General features: G+C 38.6%; 1 protein-coding gene across 2 annotated transcripts in view; it reads left to right on the top strand.

Moving 5' to 3' along the window:
- LOC108708041 (clustered mitochondria protein homolog) overlaps nt 1-26618 on the top strand; it is a 65101-nt gene that overhangs the window by 17441 nt on the left and 21042 nt on the right. For both annotated transcript variants that reach the window (XM_018246318.2, XM_018246317.2), the window contains exons 2-14: nt 3004-3197; nt 3762-3933; nt 4342-4485; nt 6070-6197; nt 8218-8372; nt 10279-10404; nt 16214-16361; nt 17634-17726; nt 19062-19756; nt 21166-21383; nt 22831-22935; nt 23516-23616; nt 24888-25040. In XM_018246318.2, the coding sequence (XP_018101807.1) occupies nt 3004-3197; nt 3762-3933; nt 4342-4485; nt 6070-6197; nt 8218-8372; nt 10279-10404; nt 16214-16361; nt 17634-17726; nt 19062-19756; nt 21166-21383; nt 22831-22935; nt 23516-23616; nt 24888-25040 (2432 nt within the window). The remainder of the gene's footprint in view (nt 1-3003; nt 3198-3761; nt 3934-4341; nt 4486-6069; nt 6198-8217; nt 8373-10278; nt 10405-16213; nt 16362-17633; nt 17727-19061; nt 19757-21165; nt 21384-22830; nt 22936-23515; nt 23617-24887; nt 25041-26618) is intronic.

Below are 26618 nucleotides of genomic sequence, written 5' to 3'. Positions count from 1 at the left end.
AGCAATTGGTTTTCATTTTTTATTTGTGGTTTTTGAGATATTTAACTTTTTATCCAGCAGCTCTCCAGTTTCTAGTTCCTGCAATATGGTAGCTAGAGTCCAAATTTCCCTAGCAACCATGTGCTGATTTGAAAAAGAGACTGGGATAGGGCCTGAATAGAAAGATGAGTAATAAAAAGTTGCAATAACAATACATTTGTCGCCTTAAAGAGCATTTGTTTTTAGATGGGGTCACTAACCCTAATTTGAAAGCAGGAAAGAGCCAGAAGAAGGCAAATAATAATTCATAAAATAGAAAGAAAGGAAAACGGAAGGGCAACTGAAAAGTTGCCTAGAGTTAGCAACATTATAAAAAATCGAAAAATGAACTCAAAGGAACCACCCCTTTAAATAATGCACCTGTTTGGGGGAACTTTTCTCAGCGCCATACAAACCTATTTGAATCAATTGCAAAGGCTGATACATTAGATAGCTTTAAGAAGGGGTTGGATGGCTTTTTAGCAAGTGAGGGAAAACAGGGTTATGGAAGATAGCTCATAGTACAAGTTGATCCAGAGACTAGTCCGATTGCCATTTTGGAGTCTGAAGGATTTTTTTCTCCCTCTGAGGCAAATTGGAGAGGCTTCAGATGGTTTTTTGTTTTTGCCTTCCTCTGGATCAACTAGCAGTTAGGCAGATTAAAAAAAAAAAAACCTAAAAGGTTGAACTTGATGGACGTGCGTCTTTTTTCAATCTTACTATGTTACTATGTTACTATATTGTTCTGGGGTCCCAGGTATCCCCTGCACTGCCCAGAGCCAGCGAATGTGTGGTACTGAATTTTTATACACTCATTTGTATATTGAACTCCCTGCTTACTTTTAATAGTTTAACATATTGGAACCGTGTACAGTATTCCATATTAATAGATTAACACACTGGAATTGTGTACAGGTATAGGATCCCTTATCCAGAAACCCGATTTCTAGAAAGCTCCGAATTATGGAATAGACTCCATTTTATCCAAATAATCCAAATTTTTAAAAATGATTTCCTTTTTCTCTGTAATAATAAAACAGTAGCTTTTACTTGATCCCAGCTAATATATAATTAATCCTTATTGGAAGCAAAACCAGCCTATTGGGTTTATTTAATGTTTAAATGAATTTCTAGTAGACTTAAGGCATGAAGACCCAAATTACGGAAAGATCCGTTAACTCGGAAAACCCCAGGTCCTGAGCATTCTGGATAACCGGTCCCATACCTGTAGTTGCATCAGTTATAATAGGTTCTTGTGGCTTAAACAATGTCTTATGTCTTAAAATGTCTATTATAGAGGATATGATACTTCAATATAAAATGTAATGCTGTTGGACTTCCAGGATCTATATGTGGGTGTATATTTTACTGAACAAAGCGGCAGCAATGGATTCAATGATATCCTGCTTCTCATGCAGTTGTTTTAATGTGCTCTGTTGATTGCCCCTGCCTTCAAAAGAGTCTAGCAGCATTATTATTATTATTCAGATTGTGCTGACACAATTATACAGCGTTTTAGTGAAATGATACATTAGTACCTGTCTGAATTTACAATCTCTAAGGTCCTTTTGCACACACTACAGCCAAATTTATCAGGACCTCACTAACCTGTCTGATTAATTTTATGGAATGTGGGAGCGAACCCACACTGAAACAGGGAGAATGTACAAATTCCTTGCAGAATGTGCCTGAAATTGAACCCATGACCCCAGTGAAGCAGAAGTACTAACCACTGAGCCACTGTGCTGCCTACTATATGATGTATCATGTATATAATATCAAAATTATATATTTTATATGTGATGAACAATATTTGTGTTCATTGCTAGTTTGTAGTTAAAAGTATATGCGAGTGTCTGAAACTCAACTACTAGATTTACGACTACGTGTGCCTTTGAACATATGAGAGTACCAGATAATTTTCAAAACTTTCCCCTAGATTACAGCATCTGACAGCTGAGATTTCTGTTTTGTTTTTGGTATGTGTTATGGTGCCTAAAACATATGCCTTTTCAACAGATACCTGTTCTGGTATTGATCATACTCCGTATTGGCAAAGGGCCATATCCGGCTATGGTGCTCGGCAGTCTTCAGCTATCTGCTTTTTGTAGACAGGACAATATATAACTGTTAAGCCAACAGCTTTGTTCCTAATTGGGGATTTTAGGTTAATATGTATCTTGAATTAGGTTGTCAAAAATGTGTATCGTTAATTGATAAATGATGTGCTTACATCTTGATTTTTAGCAGATGTAGCTGAGCCTACAGGCGTGGGATCTGTCATGGTAGGGGCACTGATAAAAACACACAAGGGGTGTTTCAGTTAACTTTTATACAAAATTATCGAATGGCCATTTGTAAGCTACTGTTCAATTGGTCTTCATTATTTCGTTTTTTTTTAATTGTTTGCCTTCTTTTGACTTTTTTCAGCTTTCAAATGTGGTCACTGACCCCATCTAAAACACAAATGCTCTGTAAGGCTACAAATGTTTTTGTTATTGCTACTTTTTATTACTTATATTTCTATTTAGACCCTCCCCTATTCATATTCCAATCTCTTATTCAAATCAGTGCATGGCTGCTAGGGGGATTTGGACCCTAGCAACCAGATTGCTGAAAATGCACACTAGAGAGAAGGCCTTTTACTTACCTTGTACTGTATCCAAACTAAAATATAATTGCTTATTAGTGCTTATTGGATTGGGTTTATTTAATGTTTAAATAGTTTTTAGACTTAAGGTATGAAGATCCAAATTACAGAAAGATCCATTATCCTGAAAACCCCAAGTCTGAGCATTCTGGATAACAGGTCTCATACCTATACTATATAAATAAAAAAATAAAATGCTGTAGTTGTCTTTACAATCCCACAATGTACAAACTTTTGTAACACGGATTTAATTTAATTGAAAGTTGCTTATTTTACATTTGGTATATCATAGGATAATCATCATAGGATAATCCTCTATTTCTCTTTGAATATAGATCATTCAACCGGCATGACATTGATGAACGGTGATGGAGCCCATGAGCACCAGGCTGAAGCTGAGCCAAAGCAGAATGGACATGAAGTGGGAGATGAGACGGAGGAAGGAAATGAGCAGGAGGTTATTGTTATCCAAGACACCGGTTTTACGGTGAAGGTTCAAGTTCCTGGAGTTGAGACTTTTTCTATCCAAGTAAGGTTTTGGTCTATGTCTTCTCATAACTTTAATAAATAAATAAAGAAAGGCCTAGCTCAATTTGTTATGGACAGATGACTGATGGAATATTTGTATTCATTTTTTGATATGCTTAATCCTATATTGAAGGGGCACTAGTTTGTTGAGAATATTTACTACTAGCCTTATTTTATAGTATCTAGGTTTGTTGGCCTCCTTCAAAATGCTGTTTAGCCCAAATGAGCTGTCCTGTTTTTAATTATTTTGTTCAGCAGCTCGGTAGTTTAGAATTTTAGTAGCTACTTGGTTGCTACGGTCATGTGGTTCTAGTTGAAGATGATTAGGTGAGATACTGAATTGAAAGATGAGCCAATAAAAAGTTTCTAAGAATGGGCTATTTTATTAAATGAACTTAAAGGTAAAACCATTTTATAATATTGTTTCTTAAGGATGTCCTTCATGTGAGCTTTGTACTAAGTAAGGAGACCTTGATTACGTTGTTATCAATGATTAGTATTTAAGGTAAGAGAAGGCTTTGTGACAGTGCAGCAGTGTTTATATCACCCCCTTTCTTTATGTCAGGTCTCTCCACAGGAGATGGTGCAGGAGATCCATCAAGTTCTCATGGATCGTGAGGACACCTGTCACAGGACATGCTTTTCCCTTCAACTGGATGGAAATGTGCTTGACAACTTTGCTGAGCTGAAGACTATAGAAGGCTTCCAGGAAGGCTCAGTTCTAAAGGTTGTGGAAGGTGAGTGTGTGCTCAGAATTCAGTTCTAATGAGTGAGTGGGGTGAGTGTGTTTAGGAGTTTGTTCTAACTGTATGTAAGGACAAGTCTGTGCTTCTTTCAGGAACTGTTAAACCATGGATTTCTCTCTCTTCTGCTTGTAGGAGATATGAACATGTAGTTTTCAAACTGATGAAGCTTTTTTCAGTATTTTAAGTCTGTCTTTGGTACAAAACGTTTTGGCACACCACTGAAACATGAAATTATATTTTTTTGTTTAAATTCTCCATCAACTTCACAATTACAGGCCCCTTAATTATTCAATATAAGCCTGCTGTCTAGAATATCATTTAATTTTATCTATCTTACATTTTCTTGTTCAATTTGTTTTATGCCTTTAAACAGAATTAATTTTCATCACATCTTTGTAGAGCCATATACTGTGCGGGAAGCCAGAATCCATGTCCGTCATATCCGTGACCTGCTGAAAAGCTTGGATCCATCAGATGCTTTCAATGGGGTGGACTGCAACTCTCTGTCATTCCTAAGTGTATTCACTGATGGTGATCTTGGAGGTATGTAGCATAAGAGGATGCCTGACAAATGAGTTTGGGTATTGTCATCTTAATCCAATAAATATTGCAAAAAGAGAGGGATAAAAATGTGCTATGGTAAATAAGCACAAGGGTGCAGAAATAAACAGTATTAAGGTGATAGCTAAAATAAGCATTCCACACTCCAAAAAGTTACTCTTACTCTTGCTAATAAGTTGCTTATATTAGGTGGTGTCTCACAGTGTCCCTAAAGTCAGAGTGTTTTTTTTTTCTGTGAAGGAGGAAAGTTAACAATTTCATTTACCTTATCTATCCATTCCCTAGGCTTAGTGGGAGTGGAAGATTTCCACAATCTGGGGATCAGTATCTTTGCAGTATTTATTAAGTGTCAGGGACACTCTCTGTGGTATCCCACTCCCAGAACAGGAGGGCTTGAGCAGGGGAGTCCGGAACCACTCGGCCTAGGATCTGTGAGCACATCCGAAGTGGGAAGGGGAAAACATTTTTTACTTCCTTGTTTTCTGACAAAAAGTCATGCGATTTCCCTTCCTGCCCCTAATTTGCATATGCAAATTAGGATTTGTTTCGGCCAGGCAGAAGGATTTGGCCGAATCCTGCTGAAAAAGGACGAATCCTGGATTCGGTGCATCCCTACTATGTTCTTCCTCTGAGATGTCCAACCCGAGATAACGTTCCCATAAACTTATAAAGGGCAATTGTTTCCTGTCTCCAATGAGCCTTGCATGTTGTATAAAAGAGATATCACATGCTTTGGCAAGGTTGAGCTGTTATATAGGCTTTCAAATGGGGTTAGATGTCTCCCCAGCACTACTTCAGTTTATCGCATGGGTGCTCTGCTGGATTAACTTCAGAGACACTTAACTCTTCATCAAATATTTGTCTTTATTGTGGCAAACAGTGTGAAAAGGTGGCAATGACCAGCTCTGAAGTGCGATTGGTGTGGGCACAAAACGCGTAGGCTGTGTTGCTCTGTCATTGCCACCTTTTCGCATTGTTTGCCACAATAAAGCCAAATATTTGATGAAGAGTGAGGTGTCTCTGAAGTTAATCTGGCAGAGCGCCCATGCGTTGAACTGAAGTAGTGCTGTACTGACATGGGTAACTGTGAACCTGTAGAATTCTCGCAGGATGCCGCTGGAGGGGAGATTATCTTCGGCTAGACAGAAAAGGTGAGCTCCGCTTTATATCTTTTTACCCATTATTTTGTCACATTGGATGTCTCCCCAGCTTACCACTGCCTCCAATATATTTATAGAAATGTTTGAGCTGATAATATTGAAATTCTTGGAGAGTATTATTTGGTCTGGCCTGTCTGGTAGTTTCTCATCACTCATTGTCTTTATTAGCATGCTAATGTATTGCTTTCAGTAATATAAATACAAATGCATTGAAATAAAATTAATCATGCAAAAGAGAACCCAATGAAATAAGAAAAAAACTCTGTTTTCATTTATTAAATCTAAAATCGCCTTGGTAGCTATCCTTAAACATAGATTTGCAAACATATTTTTTTGTGCTGTGTATTACTGTAGTGTTTATTTATTGAGATCCTTTATAATCCATTGTATTCATGTCACTATCTAGACAGTGGTAAAAAGAAGAAGAAAGGAAATGAACTTGAGCAGATTGATTGTACCCCACCTGAGTACATTTTGCCTGGGAGCAAAGAAAGGCCAATAAGTCCACTGCAGCCTCAGAACAAAGACTGGAAGGTAAGGTGTCATGGGTGTCTTGTAGTTCCTTTAGAATAATATAAGATCAAAGCTAGCCATACACAGGCTGCCACCTCCATACTTCTCCAGAAGCTTATGGGCCCGTGTATCTGGCCCTACCAAAGGCCTAGCTGATCAATAGCTGGCTGAAAATCATCCACATATCTATTGGGCACCTTTGAAAATCCCATTGGACAAGGACCACATCAGCTTATTGATGTGGTCCTCTCCTACAGACTCACTGTAGGTACCTCAATGTTATCCAATCTTTGGTCACATCAGCCAAAATTGATCTAGAGTTTGTGTTGGTTGGCAGTCACCAAACATGCACATATCAAGGTGCATGGCCAGTTTTAGAAGCAACAATATATTATCAGCTGTTTGACTTATTAGATAACTGGAGGGGATCTAGTCTGATTCCAAAGGAAGAAGATGGTATAAGATGAAATGCATATGGAAAATATCCTTCTCTGGATATGTGAAATTATTTGAAACTACATTTAGTATGTATGAAAAAGCAACTCAGGTAAGGCTTAGTCAGATAATGACAGGCTTGTAGTGTTGGGGTGTCCACTAAATTGACAGCGTATAAATAAAGGAAAGAAAATGAAAGGGACTTATCCCCACACTACAAAAGCCTGAAAATGATGAAAATTATATGAAAACAAATAAGTAACCAAAATAAATAAAAAGCGATTTTTATTCACCACCATGCCATATTGAGAACAGTGAAGTTAAAATCATTTAAAATAGTAAGCAGCGCTGCATAAGGAAATGAAGGGATCCCTTCTATCAGGACAATAACCCGAAGCTGGTTATGTTAACCAGCAAAGGGGAAAAAAGGTTAGCATGCTATCAAAATTGTATAATAACAAAATTATGAACGAAAAATTCCAATGTTCTGAGAGTCCAGCATGTAAATATTTCCCTGATTGATATATTATAACGGATTGGCAAGAAAACAGGGGTTAAGACCCCTAAGTCTCTGATGTTGGAGGGTCAACAATTGAAAGGCTCCAATCCTGGGGTTAATGCTTTATGGACGTGCTGGGGCTTCAATGGACCAGGGTAAAGGGTTGGCTCGCCTCCGGAGAGTAATGGCAATTATCCGTCAGAGTGAAATTTCACCACATATGTTGCCCAAATATTTCCCAATGTTCGCAAGGTCCACCGCCTCTTGTGACGGTTCTGTAGCCCTCATAAATAATGAAAATATACAGACCGTCTGGCGGGTTGTGCCACATTCGCGAGCACAACCCGCCAGACGGTCTGTATATTTTCATTATTTATGAGGGCTACAGAACCGTCACAAGAGGCGGTGGACCTTGCGAACATTGGGAAATATTTGGGCAACATATGTGGTGAAATTTCACTCTGACGGATAATTGCCATTACTCTCCGGAGGCGAGCCAACCCTTTACCCTGGTCCATTGAAGCCCCAGCACGTCCATAAAGCATTAACCCCAGGATTGGAGCCTTTCAATTGTTGACCCTCCAACATCAGAGACTTAGGGGTCTTAACCCCTGTTTTCTTGCCAATCCGTTATAATATATCAATCAGGGAAATATTTACATGCTGGACTCTCAGAACATTGGAATTTTTCGTTCATAATTTTGTTATTATACAATTTTGATAGCATGCTAACCTTTTTTCCCCTTTGCTGGTTAACATAACCAGCTTCGGGTTATTGTCCTGATAGAAGGGATCCCTTCATTTCCTTATGCAGCGCTGCTTACTATTTTAAATGATTTTAACTTCACTGTTCTCAATATGGCATGGTGGTGAATAAAAATCGCTTTTTATTTATTTTGGTTACTTATTTGTTTTCATATAATTTTCATCATTTTCAGGCTTTTGTAGTGTGGGGATAAGTCCCTTTCATTTTCTTTCCTTTATTTATACATTTAGTATGTCTTACAATAGGCACACGAAAGGGGAGATTAACTGCTTCTTAATCTTTTGTATGACTCCACTGAGGGTTTTTTTTGTTTGTGTAAAAAAAAAATGCTTGTTTTACAGCCCTTGCAGTGTCTAAAGGTCTTCACCATGAGTGGCTGGAATCCGCCTCCTGGCAACAGAAAAATGCATGGGGACCTTATGTATCTGTATTTGATAACCATGGAGGACCGGCATGTCAGTATTACTGCATCCACAAGAGGATTCTACCTCAACCAGTGAGTCTTAGACTTTACCTAAACAGAAGAGATGAGCCAGGGAAAATAATTAACCAAAATATTCATGATGCATTTCAAGAACAGAATGCAATGAAATTTTAGTTGCCTTAACTGGCATATTACAGAAGAAAATATTAAGAAAGAAGAAAAACATTACATATGCTCTAAAGGGAAATACTCCTGCATACAAGTGTTTCTATAAATACTTATTGCTTCCAAAAGTGGCAACATACATGCAGTGCACACTCACTAATAATATCATCTGTGCACAAAGCAGATCATGCAGAAAATGAATTCTGTGCACACACAAGTTTACAACACCTAATCATACTTGTATGTATCTCCCATACATTACATACCTGATCAGGAATTCCTGATGCTGCTTGTGGAATTATTTACCATGTCCACCCAGTTTTTTTGGCTGCACCTCATGACAATAGGCCGTGACCACTAGGTTACATCATTTGGTGCTTTCTTGTTATATTATCAAAATGAAGTGGATTAAGCAGTCAGTTGCAATTTTTTTTAGCAATAATCGGGGGGTACCAGCACTAAAGATTGTTGCAACAGCACAGTAACACCTCTCAAAGAGGCAAATTTACTAAAGGGCGAAGTGGCCGTCGCTAGCGAAAATTCGGCAGAAACCCAATCTGCAGGGAGATCGATAATTTACTAACAGGCATAGAGGAGAATTAGCAAGCAAAAGACTACTGCGCTAGCAAAGTTTCACGCCCTTTTAAGCCAATTTCCGCTCAGGCAAACGCGCGTTACTCCGCAAATTCACTAAAGTGCGAATTTTCCATTGCCAGTTTCCTTTGCCAGCTTAGACATGGCAAACTGATAAGATGAAGCTACATTTTCCTCAATGTTATGTCAGTGACATCATATCCTTTATACTGAAAAGTTATAAAAGCTATAAAAAACAATTGCTTTTTTTCATATTTTAAAGTGGAATTGTATTTAGAAGTTGTAAAACCTTTTTGTTATAATCTTTTTTTGAACAATTTGAGAAGCATGCCACATTTGTTTTAGGGTGGGCTCATGTCTAGGACAATAGCGGATCTCTTTTTCCTTTATTCTGCATTTTTACCAATAAGTGACCACTTCAAGCATTTACACCAACATCTCTAATAAAAACATATACAAGACCTATATGTACCAGCCCTATTCAAATTGGTGAATTTGCCCCTAAGGTTTAAGGGTGAGATGACCTACCCATGGTAATAGATTCCTCACAATCCTTTAATGCTGATCATTTTTATTTAGAGGAAATACATTTATGAAACCATTATTCACTTAAGGTGGCCATAGATGCAAAGATCCGCTCGTTTGGCGTCATCGCCAAACGAGCGGATCTTTCCCTGATATGCCATTAATGAGCATGGCTATATCGGGGGTAATCTGATTGATTGTTCAGCCATATGGCCGAACGATCCGATTACGATGCGCAATGGGCTCCGGCGGGATCAGTCGGTTCAAAATCAAACCTGACCGATCAACCAAACGACCGATCTCTGCCGGACGAAAGCTGTCGGCATACTCCACACACGATCCTCAATTCGTACGAATCCTCAATTCGTACGATAGGATCTGTGTGTATATGGCCAGCTTAAAACACCGCTTCAGAGAGAGAATTCACATACACGATTACTTTTACAGAAAACTATGAACCCTATTTGTTCTGAGCTTTAAGTAGCTTATCTGTGCCTTTGTACACTTTTGTATTGATTTATGCCTTTTTCAAATTTCGGTTCTTTTTATGTGAAAGTGGGCCACACCCTGCCTTTTGTTATTGTAACTGGCACACTAATCTTCATGCAATACATTTACAGCAATTAAATCAGTAAATGTTCATTTCCGAAGAGAATCAACCTTGCATAACTTGTCAAACTTTGCTTCCCTGTAGATCAACAGCATACAACTTTAACCCCAAGCCAGCCAATCCCAGTTTCCTGAGCCACTCCCTAGTAGAACTGCTGAATCAGGTCAGCCCAACTTTCAAGAAGAATTTTGCAGCCCTTCAGAAAAAACGGTAAATCTTGTTCTGTTTAACTTTGAGCACAGTATATCAGTGGAAAATGTGAAAGGGCATAGTGTTTTCCTCTTCTGTTTTTTAAACTCATTACAAAATGTTCTTTTATGGCACAAGTGTGTAGCTACAGGTACAAATGTAAATCAATCAAAGGACAAACAAATGTATATTATCAGGATTCTTATACTTCAAACATTAAAACAAAATATGCTATTGATAGGTAAGAGTTGTGGTCAAACTCATTTCCTTATTCAGTAAACTTATTAGGGAGTATAGCTCATTGTGTGAATAGAACATTTCATCCATGATTATTATAGCAATAAAGTTAGCTGTTGCCACCTTTTTTGTATTTTTGATGGTGAACGTGCTAATTATTATTTTCATATGATAATACTTTCAGATATAGTTTTCTACATGAGGAGCATTGTACAGTCAACAATGCAGTTGTATATGCTTTTTACATCTATAACTGCTTTGGCCAAGGTCGGAATGTAAAGTGCAACTATGTTACAAAGTGGCAGAGCTTTTCTTACAGCATTTTGCACTGGACAGTATGCAAACTTGGATGAGAGGGGTGCTTAAAATGGACCTGTCACCCAGACGAACAAACTGTATAATAAAAGTCCTTTTCACTTTAAACACAAAACCCACATCATTTTTTTTTTTTTTATTAAAAGCATCCTCTTGTTACTTGTTAAGAAAATCTTAGTTGTCAATGATACTCATATATTGCCTCAGGCATAGAAATCACTTTTCGTTTCTGCACTTTTTTTTAAATTCAGGCACGGTTTATTGAAGTCATGTTAAAATACAGTCAAAACATTTACCTGTAATATTTCTCACATCATACATTGATGATACCATGTCAAGGGCCCCAGGTCTCTCAGATAGATGAGGGTGTCATCAGCATAGAGCTGTATATGCTCCTCTCTATTCCCCGGCCTCTAACCTGTAAAGTCTTGAGTGCTGTCTGACTGCTTGAGCAAATGGCTCCATAGCAAGGACGAAAAGGAGACGGGACAGCAGTCAGCCCTGCCTTGTGCCCCTTTTGAGTGTAAACTGTTTGGAGCCAGAGCCATTTTTAGTATAGTGGACTTAGGGGAGTGATACATAAGTTGAATCCATTTATAATAGCAGGGGCCAAAATTAAAGCGTTCTAAAACGGACCATAATTAAGGCCATTCGACTGCATCAAATGCTTTTGGCATGTCTAAAGCTGCAACAGTTTTCCGTCCAGAGTTGTCGTGTTTAGTGGCAAGGTTTAAGTAAAGTCTCCTGATGTTAAGGGCTGTTGCTTTACCAGGCATGAAGCCAGTTTGGTCCTCGGATACCAACGTGAGGATGACCTTACCAGTAACGGAACTAGGTGGGGGCGGGCCATGCAGCTGGGCCCGCCCCCACCCTCGTCCGTGTGAGTTTTCTCTGCAGCCGACTCCAGACGGCTGCAGCGCGTGTGATATGCCGTGGGGGCCCTGCGGGGGTGCGGACCCTGGCCCAGTTGCTCCCCCGGTAGTTACGCCCCTGGACCTTACTTATTCTCTGATCTAAACTTTTTGCCAATACTTTAATATCAGTTGACAACAGGGAGATAGGATGGTAGCGTCCAAGTGTCATATAGCGAAGGGTGGAGGTGTCCTTCTTGCATAGCGTGCTGTAACATTTGGAGGAGATATGGGCAAATGGTTTCTTTAAATCTTTTATAGAGTTCTATAGGGAGGTCGTCTGGGCCAGGATTTTTACAGGATGGAAAGGAGTCTATAGCTTCATGGAGCTCATTAAGGGTAAAGTCTGCTTCCAATAATTCCTTATGCTCCCTGGACAATTAGGGGAGCCTAAGGCTTCTTAGACACCCTTCCCTTTCTTCTGCACTCGCAACAATTTTAGATTCATTTAGATCAGTGTAGTACTTAGTCAGAATTGCCACTATTGATTCAGGCTGTCTGTGTCTGACCCCTTGCTGGCCTGTTAATTCTGTTATTACTGGAGGGGAGCTTTTGGCTCTGATGTATGTATAACATGTCAGTCTGAACACTACTTCCTGCTTTTCAGCTCTCTTGGTTTACACTGACTGGTTACCCTGGCTACCAGGCAGTAACCAATCAGAGACTTGAGGGGGGGCCACATGGGTCATTTCTGTTGCTTTTGAATCTGAGCTGAATGCTGAGGATCAATTACAAACTCACTGAACAGAAATGTACCATGTGGCCCCCTTCAAGTCGCTGACTAGTTCAGAGTTATAGAGCTGAAAAGCAGGAAGTTGGATTCTGGCTGTTTTATTAGACATCTGTTCACTCCAGCCTTTATATATTACATTTTTGGCTAACTAACTATATTAGAAACATTTTTTATTTTGCACAGTCTATCTATTTACCCAGTTTTTATTTTCACACTGAACTGTTCCTTTAAGCTGAGCAAATTAGTGGATGGGGCCTGCGAGGGTCTTCTATGCAGTCTGTCCAATTGTGGGTGGAAGACGTTTTAAAATCCCCTGCGCATATTATTTGTGCATGAGGACGTTGGGTTCTAAAGGAAAATAACTGGTGAACGGTGTCATCTGAATATGGTGGGGGGATATACATATTAGCAGTATCATCAGTATGCATTCGGAAGCCTGGCAATCAGGGGTCTAACCTCCTGGAGGTGCAGGCCGCATTGGAATCCTGTGAGCCCTTTCAATTGTAAAGGTAGGAGACAAATTTGATTTACCCAATGCTGTTTTGAGCCATTGTTCCAAAAACGTTTCCGGTATTGGGCCTTTCACGCGTTTGGGAAACCCCACAAATAGGAGGTTATTCCTTCTCAGCCTGTTCTCCAAATCATTAGCTTTTTGTTGGCAGTCTAACAGGTCTTTGCGCAAATCTTGCACCGATCCAGCTACAGGTCTCATTGTATCCTTCATTGTGCTCACTCTGTTTTCCAGCTCACCTGTGTGTTTGCGGAATTTTTGCATGTCCTGTCTGATAATGGACAGGTCTATTTCTATCTCCTTTCTCTGGTGTTTTATGATGCTGGTACATGCCTCTTTAGATGCGTGAATCTCTTGTAGAACTATTATTATTATTATTATTATTATTATTATTATTAACATGTATTTATAAAGCGCCAACATATTTAGCAGAGATCTGTAAAGTCGGCTCTGGCGGGGCAGGTGAAGTTGGCGGGGACACAGGCTCATGAGGATTCTGCGTTGTAGACTCGCCACCATTTTGGGATTCTCTGCTCTCCATCGCGTGCTTCTCAAGTCTGGATGCTGCTTCTGAGGCGCGTTTCTGCGCTCTGTTTTGTCCCATTATCATCCTCTGCGGTAGCGGGTCCCAACTTAAACTGTGCATCCATAATTGTGTCGGTAAAATGTGTTCCAGTCAGGATATTGTACCTAGGTGATGGAGCTATCAGAAAGTGTGTCTACTCACATCGGCAGCAAGCCCCCCCCCACATTTTTGCACTTTCCAGATATCCCTGCACACCCCATATGCTCCCTCCCTCCTCGTTGTCTGTATATAATGTCTGTCTGTGTAGACTTTAACATGGGCCCATTCATCAGGTTTTGGGATGATTCAAAGCTTGCTTTGATAACCGTTTCCAAAAAGGCATCTGCCTGTTAGCTTGAATTGTGGATTTCAAATGAAAGGGAAAAAAACAAAGTGGGTAAAGAGGGGTTTGTATTAGGGATGCACCGAATCCAGGATTCGGTTCGGGATTCGGCCAGGATTCGGCCTTTTTCAGCAGGATTCGGATTCGGACGAATCCTTCTACCCGGCCGAACCGAATCCGCATATGCAAATTAGGGGCGGGGAGGGAAATTGCGTGAATTTTTGTCAGAAAACAAGGAAGTAAAAAATGTTTTCCCCTTCCGTCCCTAATTTGCATATGCAAATTAGGGTTCGGATTCGGTTCGGTATTCGGCCGAATCTTTCACCAAGGATTCAGGGGTTCGGCCGAATCCAAAAAAGTGGATTCGGTGCATCCCTAGTTTGTATAGAATTTCCTGCCTCACATGGACAAAACACGTATTAGCTTTATTCTCTCTCTGTATAGCTCAAGAAAATACAAATACCACAGATTTTTCTTGATTTTTTTTTTTGTAATTAAAACAGTATTGTGTTCATTATGCTCCTGTTGAACAAGGGGCTATGCTGTCACTTTAAGCATGCTTCATCCCATGTCAAAAGAGTTTTAACATGGGTATATTTGCAGAAATAACAATAGCAATCTATTTAATGTTTTGATAAATATAGCAACCAGTTTCTAATTTGAAGTAGGATTTTTTTGTGCTAGTGTAGATACATATACTGGAGATGGAGAACATATGCCAGTTGCTTGTCACAGAAATTCTACTGTTACTAAATTTTGGGGTGGGGGGGAACTGTACAATATGTGGGTGTAAAACGTTTGTCTTCATTAATATTTGTTAAGCCCAAAGAACATTTTCTTAACTAGTATTTTTTTTTTGTTTTTAGTAGAAAAGACACTTTTCTTTCTCTCATAGGGATCTGTGTGTAATAATGGGGAAAAAAATTAATAACAACTGACTAGCATTCTCCATAGTTAGAAAAAGTGGCTTTCTTTTAAATGAATAGGTTTGTTTGCATATTTATTTTTTACATTCATTCTGCTGGCTCCCAGAAATAAAATGTATTTATGCTGCTGAGCTTGGGAAACTGGGATCAATATTTTATGTACAATACCTGATTTATGGGTACAAAAGCTCATTGACTTTCTTTGTTCTCTCTGAATTATCTGAGAAGGAGCAGATTTAAGCTACAGTATGCAAAGGAGATAATGAGGTTCAGAATCTCCACAGGATAAAAACTGACAGGGACTACCCTGTGTTTAAAGCCATCAATGCCTCATTATTTCTCTGAAAGAAAGGGATGTAACCATCAGTAGCAAAGTGTGAGCATTGTTTGGCTTTTTTTCCCCCTTACCATAAAATATTTTGTTGAAAAAAAAATCTCTGGGCAATGTGATGGAACAATATCCGTTTGCTTTGTTATTAAAATGTGTTTTATTGGAGAGAATTGAAAGTGTCAGACTGGTTTAATGCAGAGAAAGCATATACTATTTTATATGTGACTAATGAATATTTCATGTGTGCGTTTGATATTGTCATTGTAATATTACAAGGATTTTATCATTCATTGCCAACCATTTTTAAAAGTGCTGAGTAGCAGTGGTTTTCACCAGGCTTTTATTTCTCATATTCGTTCTGTAAATCTGATCTACCAAATTGGGTAATGTCACTTTTCAAGTCTACTCAATCATAATTTTAGGGTTAGGTTCTATGTAATATTCATTGCTTAATGGACACCTATAATTAGTTTCAAGATTGAATAATAAAGTTGTCCCTTTTTGAGAAATTGATTTGAAAAGATGTCTTTAAAAGGGTGGTTCACGTTCATATTAAAAATTTTATGTGGCTTTCTCTGCACTAAACAAACCTTTTTCCAACATGTGCATTACCAGAAATAAATAGCATAGGAATTATCCACCTATAATTATTCAATGGATTCAGCTTGATATCTCCTAATCCAATTATTTTTGGTAATGCATATATATTGTAAAAATGCTTGTTTAGTGCAGAGAAAGCCACATACAAATTTTATTATGAAGGTGAGTCACCCCTTAGCACTTCCCCAATGCTTAAAAAACAGCACATATATTAAAACTTAACTCTTACACTGCAAATATCTAATTGGTTGCAGTAGTAAAATGTGCCCCATGAATCTATGTATCCTCCCTAATCATATGTTATACATCTAACTGTAAATATTACACCCTACCCTACTCTTAACCTCCTATTTTATAGGGTTCAGCGCCATCCATTTGAGCGGATTGCTACCCCTTTCCAGCTGTACAGTTGGACTGCACCCCAAGTGGAGCATGCCATGGATTGTGTTAGAGCAGAGGATGCATACACATCCCGTCTTGGATACGAAGAGCACATTCCTGGTCAGGTAAAGATATAAAAGTTTTTGCTTTTATTATGTCATACAGTCTGTGCAAGACATACAGTCTGTTTTTACATTTGAAAAGTAAATCTGGCTTACATGTATAATTATGTGTGATCATGTAGGAAAAAGACCATAGTAGGGTTTGTAAACATGCAGACATTTGGTAGCATCTGGAGAATGGTATCATCCCTGCTTTAAAGGACCCATTGTATTCTACAGAACCTATATGTTATCTACTATGTCATCTTTACACTTTCTCCTTTTTCAGCTTCAATGGCTTAAAGGAAAAATATGCCCCCAAAATGAATACTTAATTAACAGATAGTTTATATCCTATTAAGTGGCATATTAAAAAAAAATCTTACCAAACTGGTCTATATATTTAAGTAAATATTGCCCTTTTAGATCTCTTGCCTTGAACCCCCATTTTGTGATGGTCTCTGTGCTGCCTCAGAGATCACCTGTCCAGAAATACTACAACTCTTAACTGTAACAGGAAGAAGTGTTGAAGCAAAAGACACAACTCTGTCTGTTAATTGGCTCGTGACCTAAGAAGTATAGTTTGTTTGGTTTGTATGTGTGCACCGTGAATCGTACAATTCCAGGGGGCGGCCCTTATTTTTTAAAATGGCAATTTTCTATTTATGATTACCCAATGGCACATACTACTAGAAAAGTTTATTATTATGAAAATGGTTGTTTTACATGAAGCAGGGTTTTACATATGAGCTGTTTTATGCAATATCTTTTTATAGAGACCTACATTGTTTGAGGTATAGTTTTCCTTTAAAAGTAGAAGACGTTATAGGTTGCTCATGTTAACATTTTTAGAAAAGTGAAGGGTTCTGTATTACAGGTAGAATTAGAAGATGAGCAGAACAATTTTCCTCCCTCTGTTTATTTCTTAGATGAAAGCTGATTAATAAGGGGTGTAGAAATGATAGCAATGACTGTAAATACGACCCGCTGCTGGAGTTTTTATGGTGCCGGATAAATCTGTATTTTGAAATTATGAGGTCAAATGTTAAACCCCACTTGTAGTAATAGGAGTATATAAAATGCATTGGATTAAATTGGGAGCACACCCCACACTCAAGATGCTCTTAAAGGGTGGTGCAGACTCCCTAAAATGTTTGCTGTAGTTTATTGGCAAAAAAAAGAATTAAGTTTGTTGCTGTAAATAAGTGATTTTACTTCCTTTTTTCTCTCTGCATGCTTACTGCTTTTCTATGACACTGTTGTTTTATTGTATAGTTTAATTGTATTTTATTACAGACAAGAGACTGGAATGAAGAGCTACAAACTACGAGGGAGTTAACTCGCAAAAATTTGCCAGAAAGATTGCTGCGTGAGAGAGCTATTTTTAAGGTAAAATATGTTACTAAATCTTATTACCAAGAAGGCATTATTACTACTGTGGAACCTCAATTTTACTTCCCCTGATTTTAAGTTTTCCCTCATTTTACATTGTTGTTTTGTGGTCCCACCTATATATTATGCACAATACATTTCTCTGATTTTACATTTTCCTGGATTTTACACCATTTTTTTCTGGTTCCCTGAAAAACGTAAAATGGGGGATCTACTGTATTGCAAATATATGATTAACCAGATGGACTGCCTTTCCTGTCAGATTCATTATTGAAATGTCACTACTACTCAGACTATCGGAAGCACTTGTTTATGTGCAGCAACTGTACAGGATCTCCTAGAAGGTGTTGAGGCCTCTCTATATAAATCAGTTTTGTTTTTAGCACAAATTCTGTTTGTCTTTTATAGGGAGTGATGTATGTCTTCTAAGCACCAGAAAGGATTGGAAATATGATATATGACTCTAAAACCTTTAAAGACAGCAGTTACAACAGCACCCATAGTGACTATAAATAAATAGGTTCACATACTGCAAAGCAATATCAAATTGCTGCTTTTGATTAGGATCATCCAATGCATATAAACAGAATAAAGCTCACTCAGATGTTGATTTAATTTCATGGGTTAACTAGTGGCATATAAGTCAATGTTCTCATAAAAGAATGCAGTGTCTTTTTCTTTGTATTGTTTTGTGTCTGTGCCTTAAATGGGCACCATTGATCTATACTGGCACTTTACCTGTGGCGATAAAAAGGTCTGGTCTGGTCGGTCAGCAGCTAAAGAGAAATTTTGGCATTTCATGATGTATTTAAAGGGTTGGTTCACCTTTATGTTAACTTCTAGTATGTTATACTAACTTTTCAAGTGGTCTTCATTATTTATTTGTCATAGTTTTTGTTTTCTTCCATCTTCTTTCAAATGGGGGTCACTGAACCCCATTTAAAAACAAATGCTCTACAAATGTATCCTTATTGCTACTTTGTATTACTCATTTTTGTATTCAGGCCCTCTCCTATTCAAATTCCAGTCTCTTATTCAAATCAATGCATGGTTGCTAGGGTAATTTGGATCCTAGCAACCAGATAGCAAACTGGAAAGATGCTGACTAAAAAGATAAATAACACACAAACTACAAATAATAAAAAATGAAAACTAATTTCAAATTGTCTCAGAATATCACTCCCTACATCACACCATAGTTCATTCAAAGGTGGACATTTAAATGGTATTTAATGATACCATTCTTAAAATAAGGTTGTTATTTGTGTCTGTTGTCTGTTTGTGGTGGTAGATTTAGAAGAATTGTTGATCACTACTTATTTCTCCTTTTAGGTCCACAGTGACTTTACAGCAGCTGCTACAAGAGGCGCCATGGCAGTTATTGATGGAAATGTCATGGCAATCAACCCCAGTGAAGAGACAAAGATGCAAATGTTTATATGGAACAATATCTTCTTTAGCTTGGGTTTTGATGTCCGAGATCACTACAAGGATTTTGGAGGGGACAGCGCTGCCTATGTGTCGCCCACAAATGATCTAAATGGGGTACGGGCATATAATGCAGTGGATGTGGAAGGACTGTACACTTTGGGGACAGTGGTGGTGGATTACCGAGGTTACAGGATCACTGCTCAGTCCATTATTCCTGGGATATTAGAGCGGGAACAAGAGCAAAGTGTAATTTATGGGTCCATAGACTTTGGTAAGACAGTAGTGTCCCATCCAAAGTACTTGGAACTGCTTGAGAAGACAAGCCGTCCCCTGAAGATAATGAAACACAAAGTTCTAATTGACAAAGATGATGAAGTGGAGCTTTGTTCCTCTGTGGAGTGTAAGGGTATCATAGGAAATGATGGGCGTTATTACATTTTGGATTTGCTACGCACCTTCCCCCCAGACCTCAATTTCCTACCGGTTGAAGGTGAGACTATGCCAGAGGAATGTACAAAAATGGGATTTCCAAAAGAGCACAGACACAAGCTGTGCTGTCTACGTCAAGAGCTGGTGGATGCTTTTGTGGAGCACAGGTATAGTTGCTGATCACATATCAACATTGTTGTGTTGAAGTTATATTCTCACTAACGAATATGTTTGCACAGTACTTTTTTTTTTTTTTTTTATAAAATAACTAATCTGCCTTCAGTACATCTGAGCATTCAGATGAGGTTTAATTTCTTGGTCTTAACTGAAGGATACATTCAAGAAATTGAACTTTCTTTAGGTAAAAAAAAGAATCCGTTCCCTCCCTTGGATTAAGGGAGAATGGAATGCAAAGATAGCCCACCTTGAGATGAAATTCATAGGCCCTCCTATACTGGGAAGTCTGCTTTACAAGTAAACATGTTGTACTCAAAGAATGCAACTCAAGATGGCTCTATTCTGTGTTATGTAAGAGTTATAAAAGGAAGAGCTAATAATATAATTGTCATGTAAAATGACTATATGCCCAGTAGCACAATAAGTCTGGTATAAGCAAGAGATGTTGGTGTATAAGTTGCAAATGACTGCAACACTGTAGCACATATGAAAAGTATGTAGAGCCACAAACACATGAGAATTGCTTACTGAAGGAGACCAAAAGCCATAGCATAAAGTACAAGTCACATGTTTAAACAATACTATATGCAAAAATTCCAACATGCAATGAAAGGTGAAAGGTGATCATGGAACTTATCACTTCCCTACATTTATATTACATTACTCTATTACATTGTTACACATTACATTGGGTTTTGAGCAATACCTTTTACAGTGAACTTGGACAGTACCAACTTGTAGTCAACTAGGGCATAAGAATGATGAGTCATATTAGAGTTTGTCTACGGTGTGCACCATTCCTTTGGAGATATATATATATATATATATATATATATATATATATATATATATATATATATATATACATACATACAGCAGTAAACCCTCAAAGTAATGCTGCTCTGAGTCCTCTGTCAAAAGAAACACTGCATTGCTTTCCTTCTATTTTGTATAAATGGGCTTCTGTGTCAGAATTCCTGTTTTCATCTTAAACCTTCAGGGCTGGGGCTTGAGCATGCTCAATTTGCTCCTCTCATCCTCCCTGCTGTAATCTGAGCCCAGAGCAGGGAGAGTTTCAGACTATTAGCTTGCCTGAGTCTCTCCCTGCTCACTCATAGCTTCGGTTTAGATTATAGCAGGGAGAGGGAGAGAGGAGCAAACTGAGACAGAGGACTCTGATCAATGTTACTTTACATGTGTAAATGTGTACAGGACCATAGAATGTTAGCTCCACTGATGAATGCTGTTGGTAAAGTGCTGCAAATATGTTGGTTTTATATAAAGAATAATTATAAAACCAAATCGTAATTAATACAAACTCCACTTCAAAATCAAACTCTACAAAGAGTAAAACTGTTATGTTATTGCTCTTCATGTACACCGCTTATCTGATCCTCAGATACCTCCTGTTCATGAAGTTGGCTGCCATGCATCTAATGCAGCAAAAAGCAACCATTCAGGACACGCTGGCAGTTGATGCTCCCACTGCCTCATCTGATTCCACTGAGAAGGGTGATCAGCCGGAAGGAAATGGTCAGTCTGAAGAAAAGGAAGATGTGGATGGAGAGGCTCAGCTGAAGGAGCTGGAAGAGACCATGGCAGCCCACAAAGAAAAGGGTATTTTATTCTGATATTTTTACAGTGGTTATATATAGTAGTACAAGTATGGGATTCCTTATCTGGAAACCAGTTATCCAGAAAGTTCCAAATTACAGGAAGGCCTACTCCTATAGAGCCAATTTGAAGCAAATGTTTAAAGTTTTTAAAAATGTATTTTTTTCTGTAATAAAAGAATACTTGACTTGATGGTAACTAAGCTGCATGAATCCATATTGGTGGCAAAACCATGCTTTAGGGTTTCTGTACCAGATCTCAAGCATCCTGGATAATAGATCCTATACTTGTATTTGTGCCTATGGATGTTTGAAAGAACAAAACCTGATTTTACGTGTGTTTTTATTAGGGATGCACTGAATCCAGGATTCGGTTCGGGATTTGGCTAGGATTCAGCCTTTTTCAGAAGGATTCGGAATCGGCCGAATCCTTTTGGATGACTGAACCAAATCCGAATCCTAATTTGCATATGTAAATTAGGTGTGGGAAGGGAAATTTGACTTTTTGTAAAAAAAAAAAAGGATGTAAAAAACTTTTTTCCCCACCTTTTCCTTTACCACCCCTAATTTGCGGTTCGTTATTCGGCCGAATCTTTCACAAAAGATTCAGGGATTCGGCTGAAGTGGATTCTGTGCATCCCTAGTTTTTATTGCACACCAGACACATCTCTGTAGAAGTATATATCCAAGTCTGATTTTAGGATCATGTATTTCTCTAAGTCTCAATTTGCAATTAGTTATTGATTGTCATTTATTTACATTACTTCCAGATTTTACCTTTCTGAAGAGCTAATACATGTTTTTTGTGTGTCTGTTCCCCCCCAGGAATCTAGTTATATTGATTTTTCTTATTCCTTTATGTTGATCTGCTCTTTGGCTTCAACAGTAGTGTCATTGCTATAAAAGAGGATCAGTCCATAGCACAATACCATTGGCAGATCTACCTTCAATGATGAATGGATGCACCACAGGATTTTCTTGTGGTTTTCTGCAATGTTTACTCTAGGCCTTGATTTGCTATTGTGATACTAAGGTATGAGGAGGATTGGGGTTAGGGCATATGGCCAGATTCGGGGAGATTAGTCACCCCGGCGACAAATCTCCTCTTCATTCGGGGCGACAATCTCCCCAAACTGCCTTCCCCTACCTTCCCACCGGCTATAATGAAAAATCGACAGCGGGATGGCACTTGCTTCGTTTTCCGAAGTTGACCGAAAGTTTCCTCGTGAGGCAACTTTGGGTGACTTCAGAAAATGAATCGCCGCGAGTGCCATCCCGCTGGCGATTTTTCATTATAGCCGGAAGGAAGGGGAAGGTAGTTTTGGGAGATTGTCGCCCCAAATCTGCCCGTGTGCCCTACCCTTAAGGTGTCCAAACCATCTACTATCTTTTTATCTTTCAAGCAAACAAACATATTTGGATATTTACATGTTATCAATTTTCCCAAACAGTGGATGCCAAAAGCAAAGAGGTGATTCTGAAAGCTTGCCAGGCAGTCGGCTCCATAAGTGATTCATCTTTCGACATACGATTCAACCCAGACATCTTTTCACCAGGTAGAAAAAGATTCATGTTGGTAAAACTGGTAACGTTTTTGCTTTCCATCTTTTCTGGTAGTAAAATAAAAAGTCACATACAGATGCCTAGATGCCCAAATAACTTTGTCTTTGTAATTACTTTAAAGTAGGGAAAACACTTGATTCAGTAAATTAGCCTGTAACCCATATAAATGCAATATTATTTACACTGAGTTGCTCATATTACCTAGTTTAGTGTTCTTTTGTGTGTAACACCCATAGTTAATTCAGTATATGAAACCCAATATTGTGCAGGCTGTTTAGAGATCATGGCATCCATACTAATAGTTAATTAGGATAACAAAGATTTAATTGCACTTATAAAAAGAAGGAAGTAGGGTTAATTCTTACTTTATTTTGGGCACAGAACATTCTTCCCTGCCCATTTGTTATGCATATGCTTGTGGAAGCCCACTAGCTACCTCCTGAATCATTTTATAAAACTCAGACTAATTTAATTTGGGTCCTGGTGGATAAGTGTGGTAGTGCACTCAACTAGGGAGTGATTCCTTCTGTGTGTCCCTTACTTGACATGTATATCCATTCTGTCTTTGTGTAGGTGTGCTTTTCCCAAATCAGTATCTGGAAGAAGTGCAGAATCAGAAGCAACTGTTGAAGGATGCAGCAGCCTTTGTCTTAACGTGCCAGATTCCATGTTTGGTAAAAAATTCATTATATGAAGGAAAGAATAAATACACTTGAGCAGTGCAAGGGCAGCTATCACCTGCCGGTAACCTGTGGCAGCTCTGGGTGCTTTTGATCGATTGGTTTATGTTCACAGTAACCCCTTTAGCTGTACAGTATAATGTTTTTGTTAGATGTAGTTCACCAGCACCTGCAGATATATGGGTTGAAGACATTTGAACTAGGTCTCTGTACTTACATAGTAAGTAACATAGTAAGTAAGGTTGAAAAAACCTTAAGGTTGAAAAAATGTCCATCGAGTTCAACCTTTTTTTTTTTTTTTTTTTATTAACTACCTATCTGCCAGTTGATCCAGAGGAAGGCAAAAAACCCATCTGAAGCCTCTCCAATTTGCCTTAGAGGGGGAAAAATTCCTTCCTGACTCCAAAATGGCAATCGGACTAGTCCCTGGATCAACTTGGACTATGAGCTATTTCCCATAACCTTGTATTCCCTTACTTGCTAAAAAGCCATCCAACCCCTTCTTAAAGCTATCTAATGTATCAGCCTGTACAACTGATTCAGGGAGAGAATTCCACATCTTCTCCTCAGCTCTCACTGTAAAAAACCCCTTCCGAATATTTAGGCGGAACCTCTTTTCTTCTAATCGGAATGGGTGACCTCTTTACTTACCTTAAAGGAGAAGGAAAGGTTAAAACTAAGTAAGCCTTATCAGAAAGGTCCATCTAAATATACCAGTAAACCCCAAAAGTAGTGCTGCTCTGAGTCCCCTGTCAAAAGAAACACTGCATTTCTTTCCATCTATTGTGTACTCATGGGCTTCTGTATCAGACTTCCTGCCTTCAGCTTAAACCTCATTGCCCTGGGCAAGAGCATGCTCAGTTTGCTCCTCTTCCCCCCCTCCCTTCTCTGCTGTTATCTGAGCCCAGAGCAGGGAGAGACTCAGGCAGGAAGTGATGTCACACCATGTTAATACTGCGGCTCCTATCCTAAACAAACAGCGAGTTTCTAGAGCTTTTTACTCAGATATGGTAAAACATTCTACAGAATAAATATAGCATTCTAGCTTGCACTATTGCAGCTAATCTATTGGCAATAAAATGCCTCAGTAGCTTTCCTTCTCCTTTAAGGGTCATTAAGAGTACCAACTTTCTCCTTTTAACGGTTCAATAGTCTATATGGAAACCTAATAGTTGATTCTTCACTCACAGAACAGAATTTTCCTCTAAAATCTCAATTGGCTTTGTGTGTTTCTTTTGTCAATAAACCTAAAAACCTTTCTACAGATCAAAGACTGTCTTGACCACAGTGTTGTGCCAATGGATGGAACCACCCTGGCTGAAGCGATGCACCAGAGAGGCATAAATATGCGCTATTTGGGGAAGGTTATTGATGTTGTCAAGAAATTCCCTGTGCCATCACAGCTGGACCATATCCATGTAAGTAGGCTTGAATTTCCTTCACTATAATGTGATATGCTGAAGAACTGCCTTTCTGTGAGTGGACACGCATGGCTCATACACCCAGGAGTTTTTTTTATCAGCGTATGTTTTTGGTAGGATGAAAATATTTACATGGAAATGGTTCATACAATGTTGCTTCGTAAGCATACATCATAATCCCTAAATAATATCTATCCTAACCATAGGCATCCACAGGCTTACATCCTAAGCACCCCTTCAAATAAAGGACCATCGCAATGCCTGTTCTACTGCTCAGAGCAGCAGTCCGAGTTTAGCTGCGCCCCTTCCCTATGTGAGATGCTTTCTTCTCCTCAACTGTGTGCATGGAATGAGAGAATCAGAGTAGAGAATCTTCTACTGGTGAAGCAGCTCCTCTCCCAGGGCAGATGTGTGTGAATCCGTTGTGTTAAGCTTTGAGTGTGAATACCAGTGTGTATGTGTGTCAATGCCTGTGTATATTTGTGTGTTTATCTGTGTGTAAAATTAACTGTTAGTGTTAATGTGTGTAAGAGCAACTGTGTGTAAAAAGGTCTGACAAACCCTGTGTGTGAGTTATAGAAACTATAATGAACCTGTGTATAGCTGTGTAACTACATTCACTATTGAATCTTATAGGTACAGCTTGGCTGTAGGTTTTGCCTATAATCATTTTCTCAGTGCATTTGCCACAAAGCACATTAACCCCTACAGTTCCTTGCCCTGCTGCTCCATTGCATTCCCCTCCTATCCATGGCCTCACTCTATTCACTGTCCCCTTTTACCCTTTCCCTTCTCATTCTGCTGAGTTACCCCCACACTCACCTCTTCGTCTCTAATAACTCTCTGCCTCATTCTATATATTTGTTTAGATTGAAATACATCTATAATATTTTCATATATATTTTTGCACTGCATCCCCCTCTCCTGCTCCTGTCCTGTATCCACCTCATTGTTTCTTTTTGGATGACTTTTATCTTTTAACCCTTCTGCCACTCTGGGAACAAATTGGCTTTCCCCTAGACTGAAATACCATGTATAAACATAGATTCTATGCTAGTGACATTTTGTTGTGCACAGCCTCTTCCTGCTGTTGTTATTCTACTTTATGTATAGTAGAACCCCCATGTACCATTTTCAAGGGCACCATAAAAATGGTGTAAATTTAAGGAAATTTATTATGCATCATATATTGGTTGGACCACAAAAATGGTATAAAATATGGAAAAACTTAAAATGAGGGTATGTAACATGAAGGCTTCACTGTACGTATCTAGCAGTAACTAGAACTCTAGAGGGAATAACATTCTCCAAACCTATGGCTAGTAATTGTGCTAATAAAGTAGAAAATACCAAGTGCTGTCCTGGCAAACAAGGAGATTGTGCCACTAATAGAATCGCAATGCTATACATGTGCAACAGTTACTATTTTATATATTTATAGAAAAGCTGATGATAGGTCTGTGTGGAAACTAAAATATGAGCACAAGTAATTTGTATAATATGTTTTCTTCCTGTGCGCTAATCCCCAGTGTTCCAGACCTCATGAAGGAAATTTCTGCATACGCATTCATAAAG

The sequence above is a fragment of the Xenopus laevis genome, chromosome 2L (assembly GCF_017654675.1).
Source record: "Xenopus laevis strain J_2021 chromosome 2L, Xenopus_laevis_v10.1, whole genome shotgun sequence".
NCBI classification, from domain to species: domain Eukaryota; kingdom Metazoa; phylum Chordata; class Amphibia; order Anura; family Pipidae; genus Xenopus; species Xenopus laevis.
The sequence above is the reverse complement of the archived record's forward strand: the minus strand, read 5'-3'. Positions and strand labels throughout refer to the sequence as shown.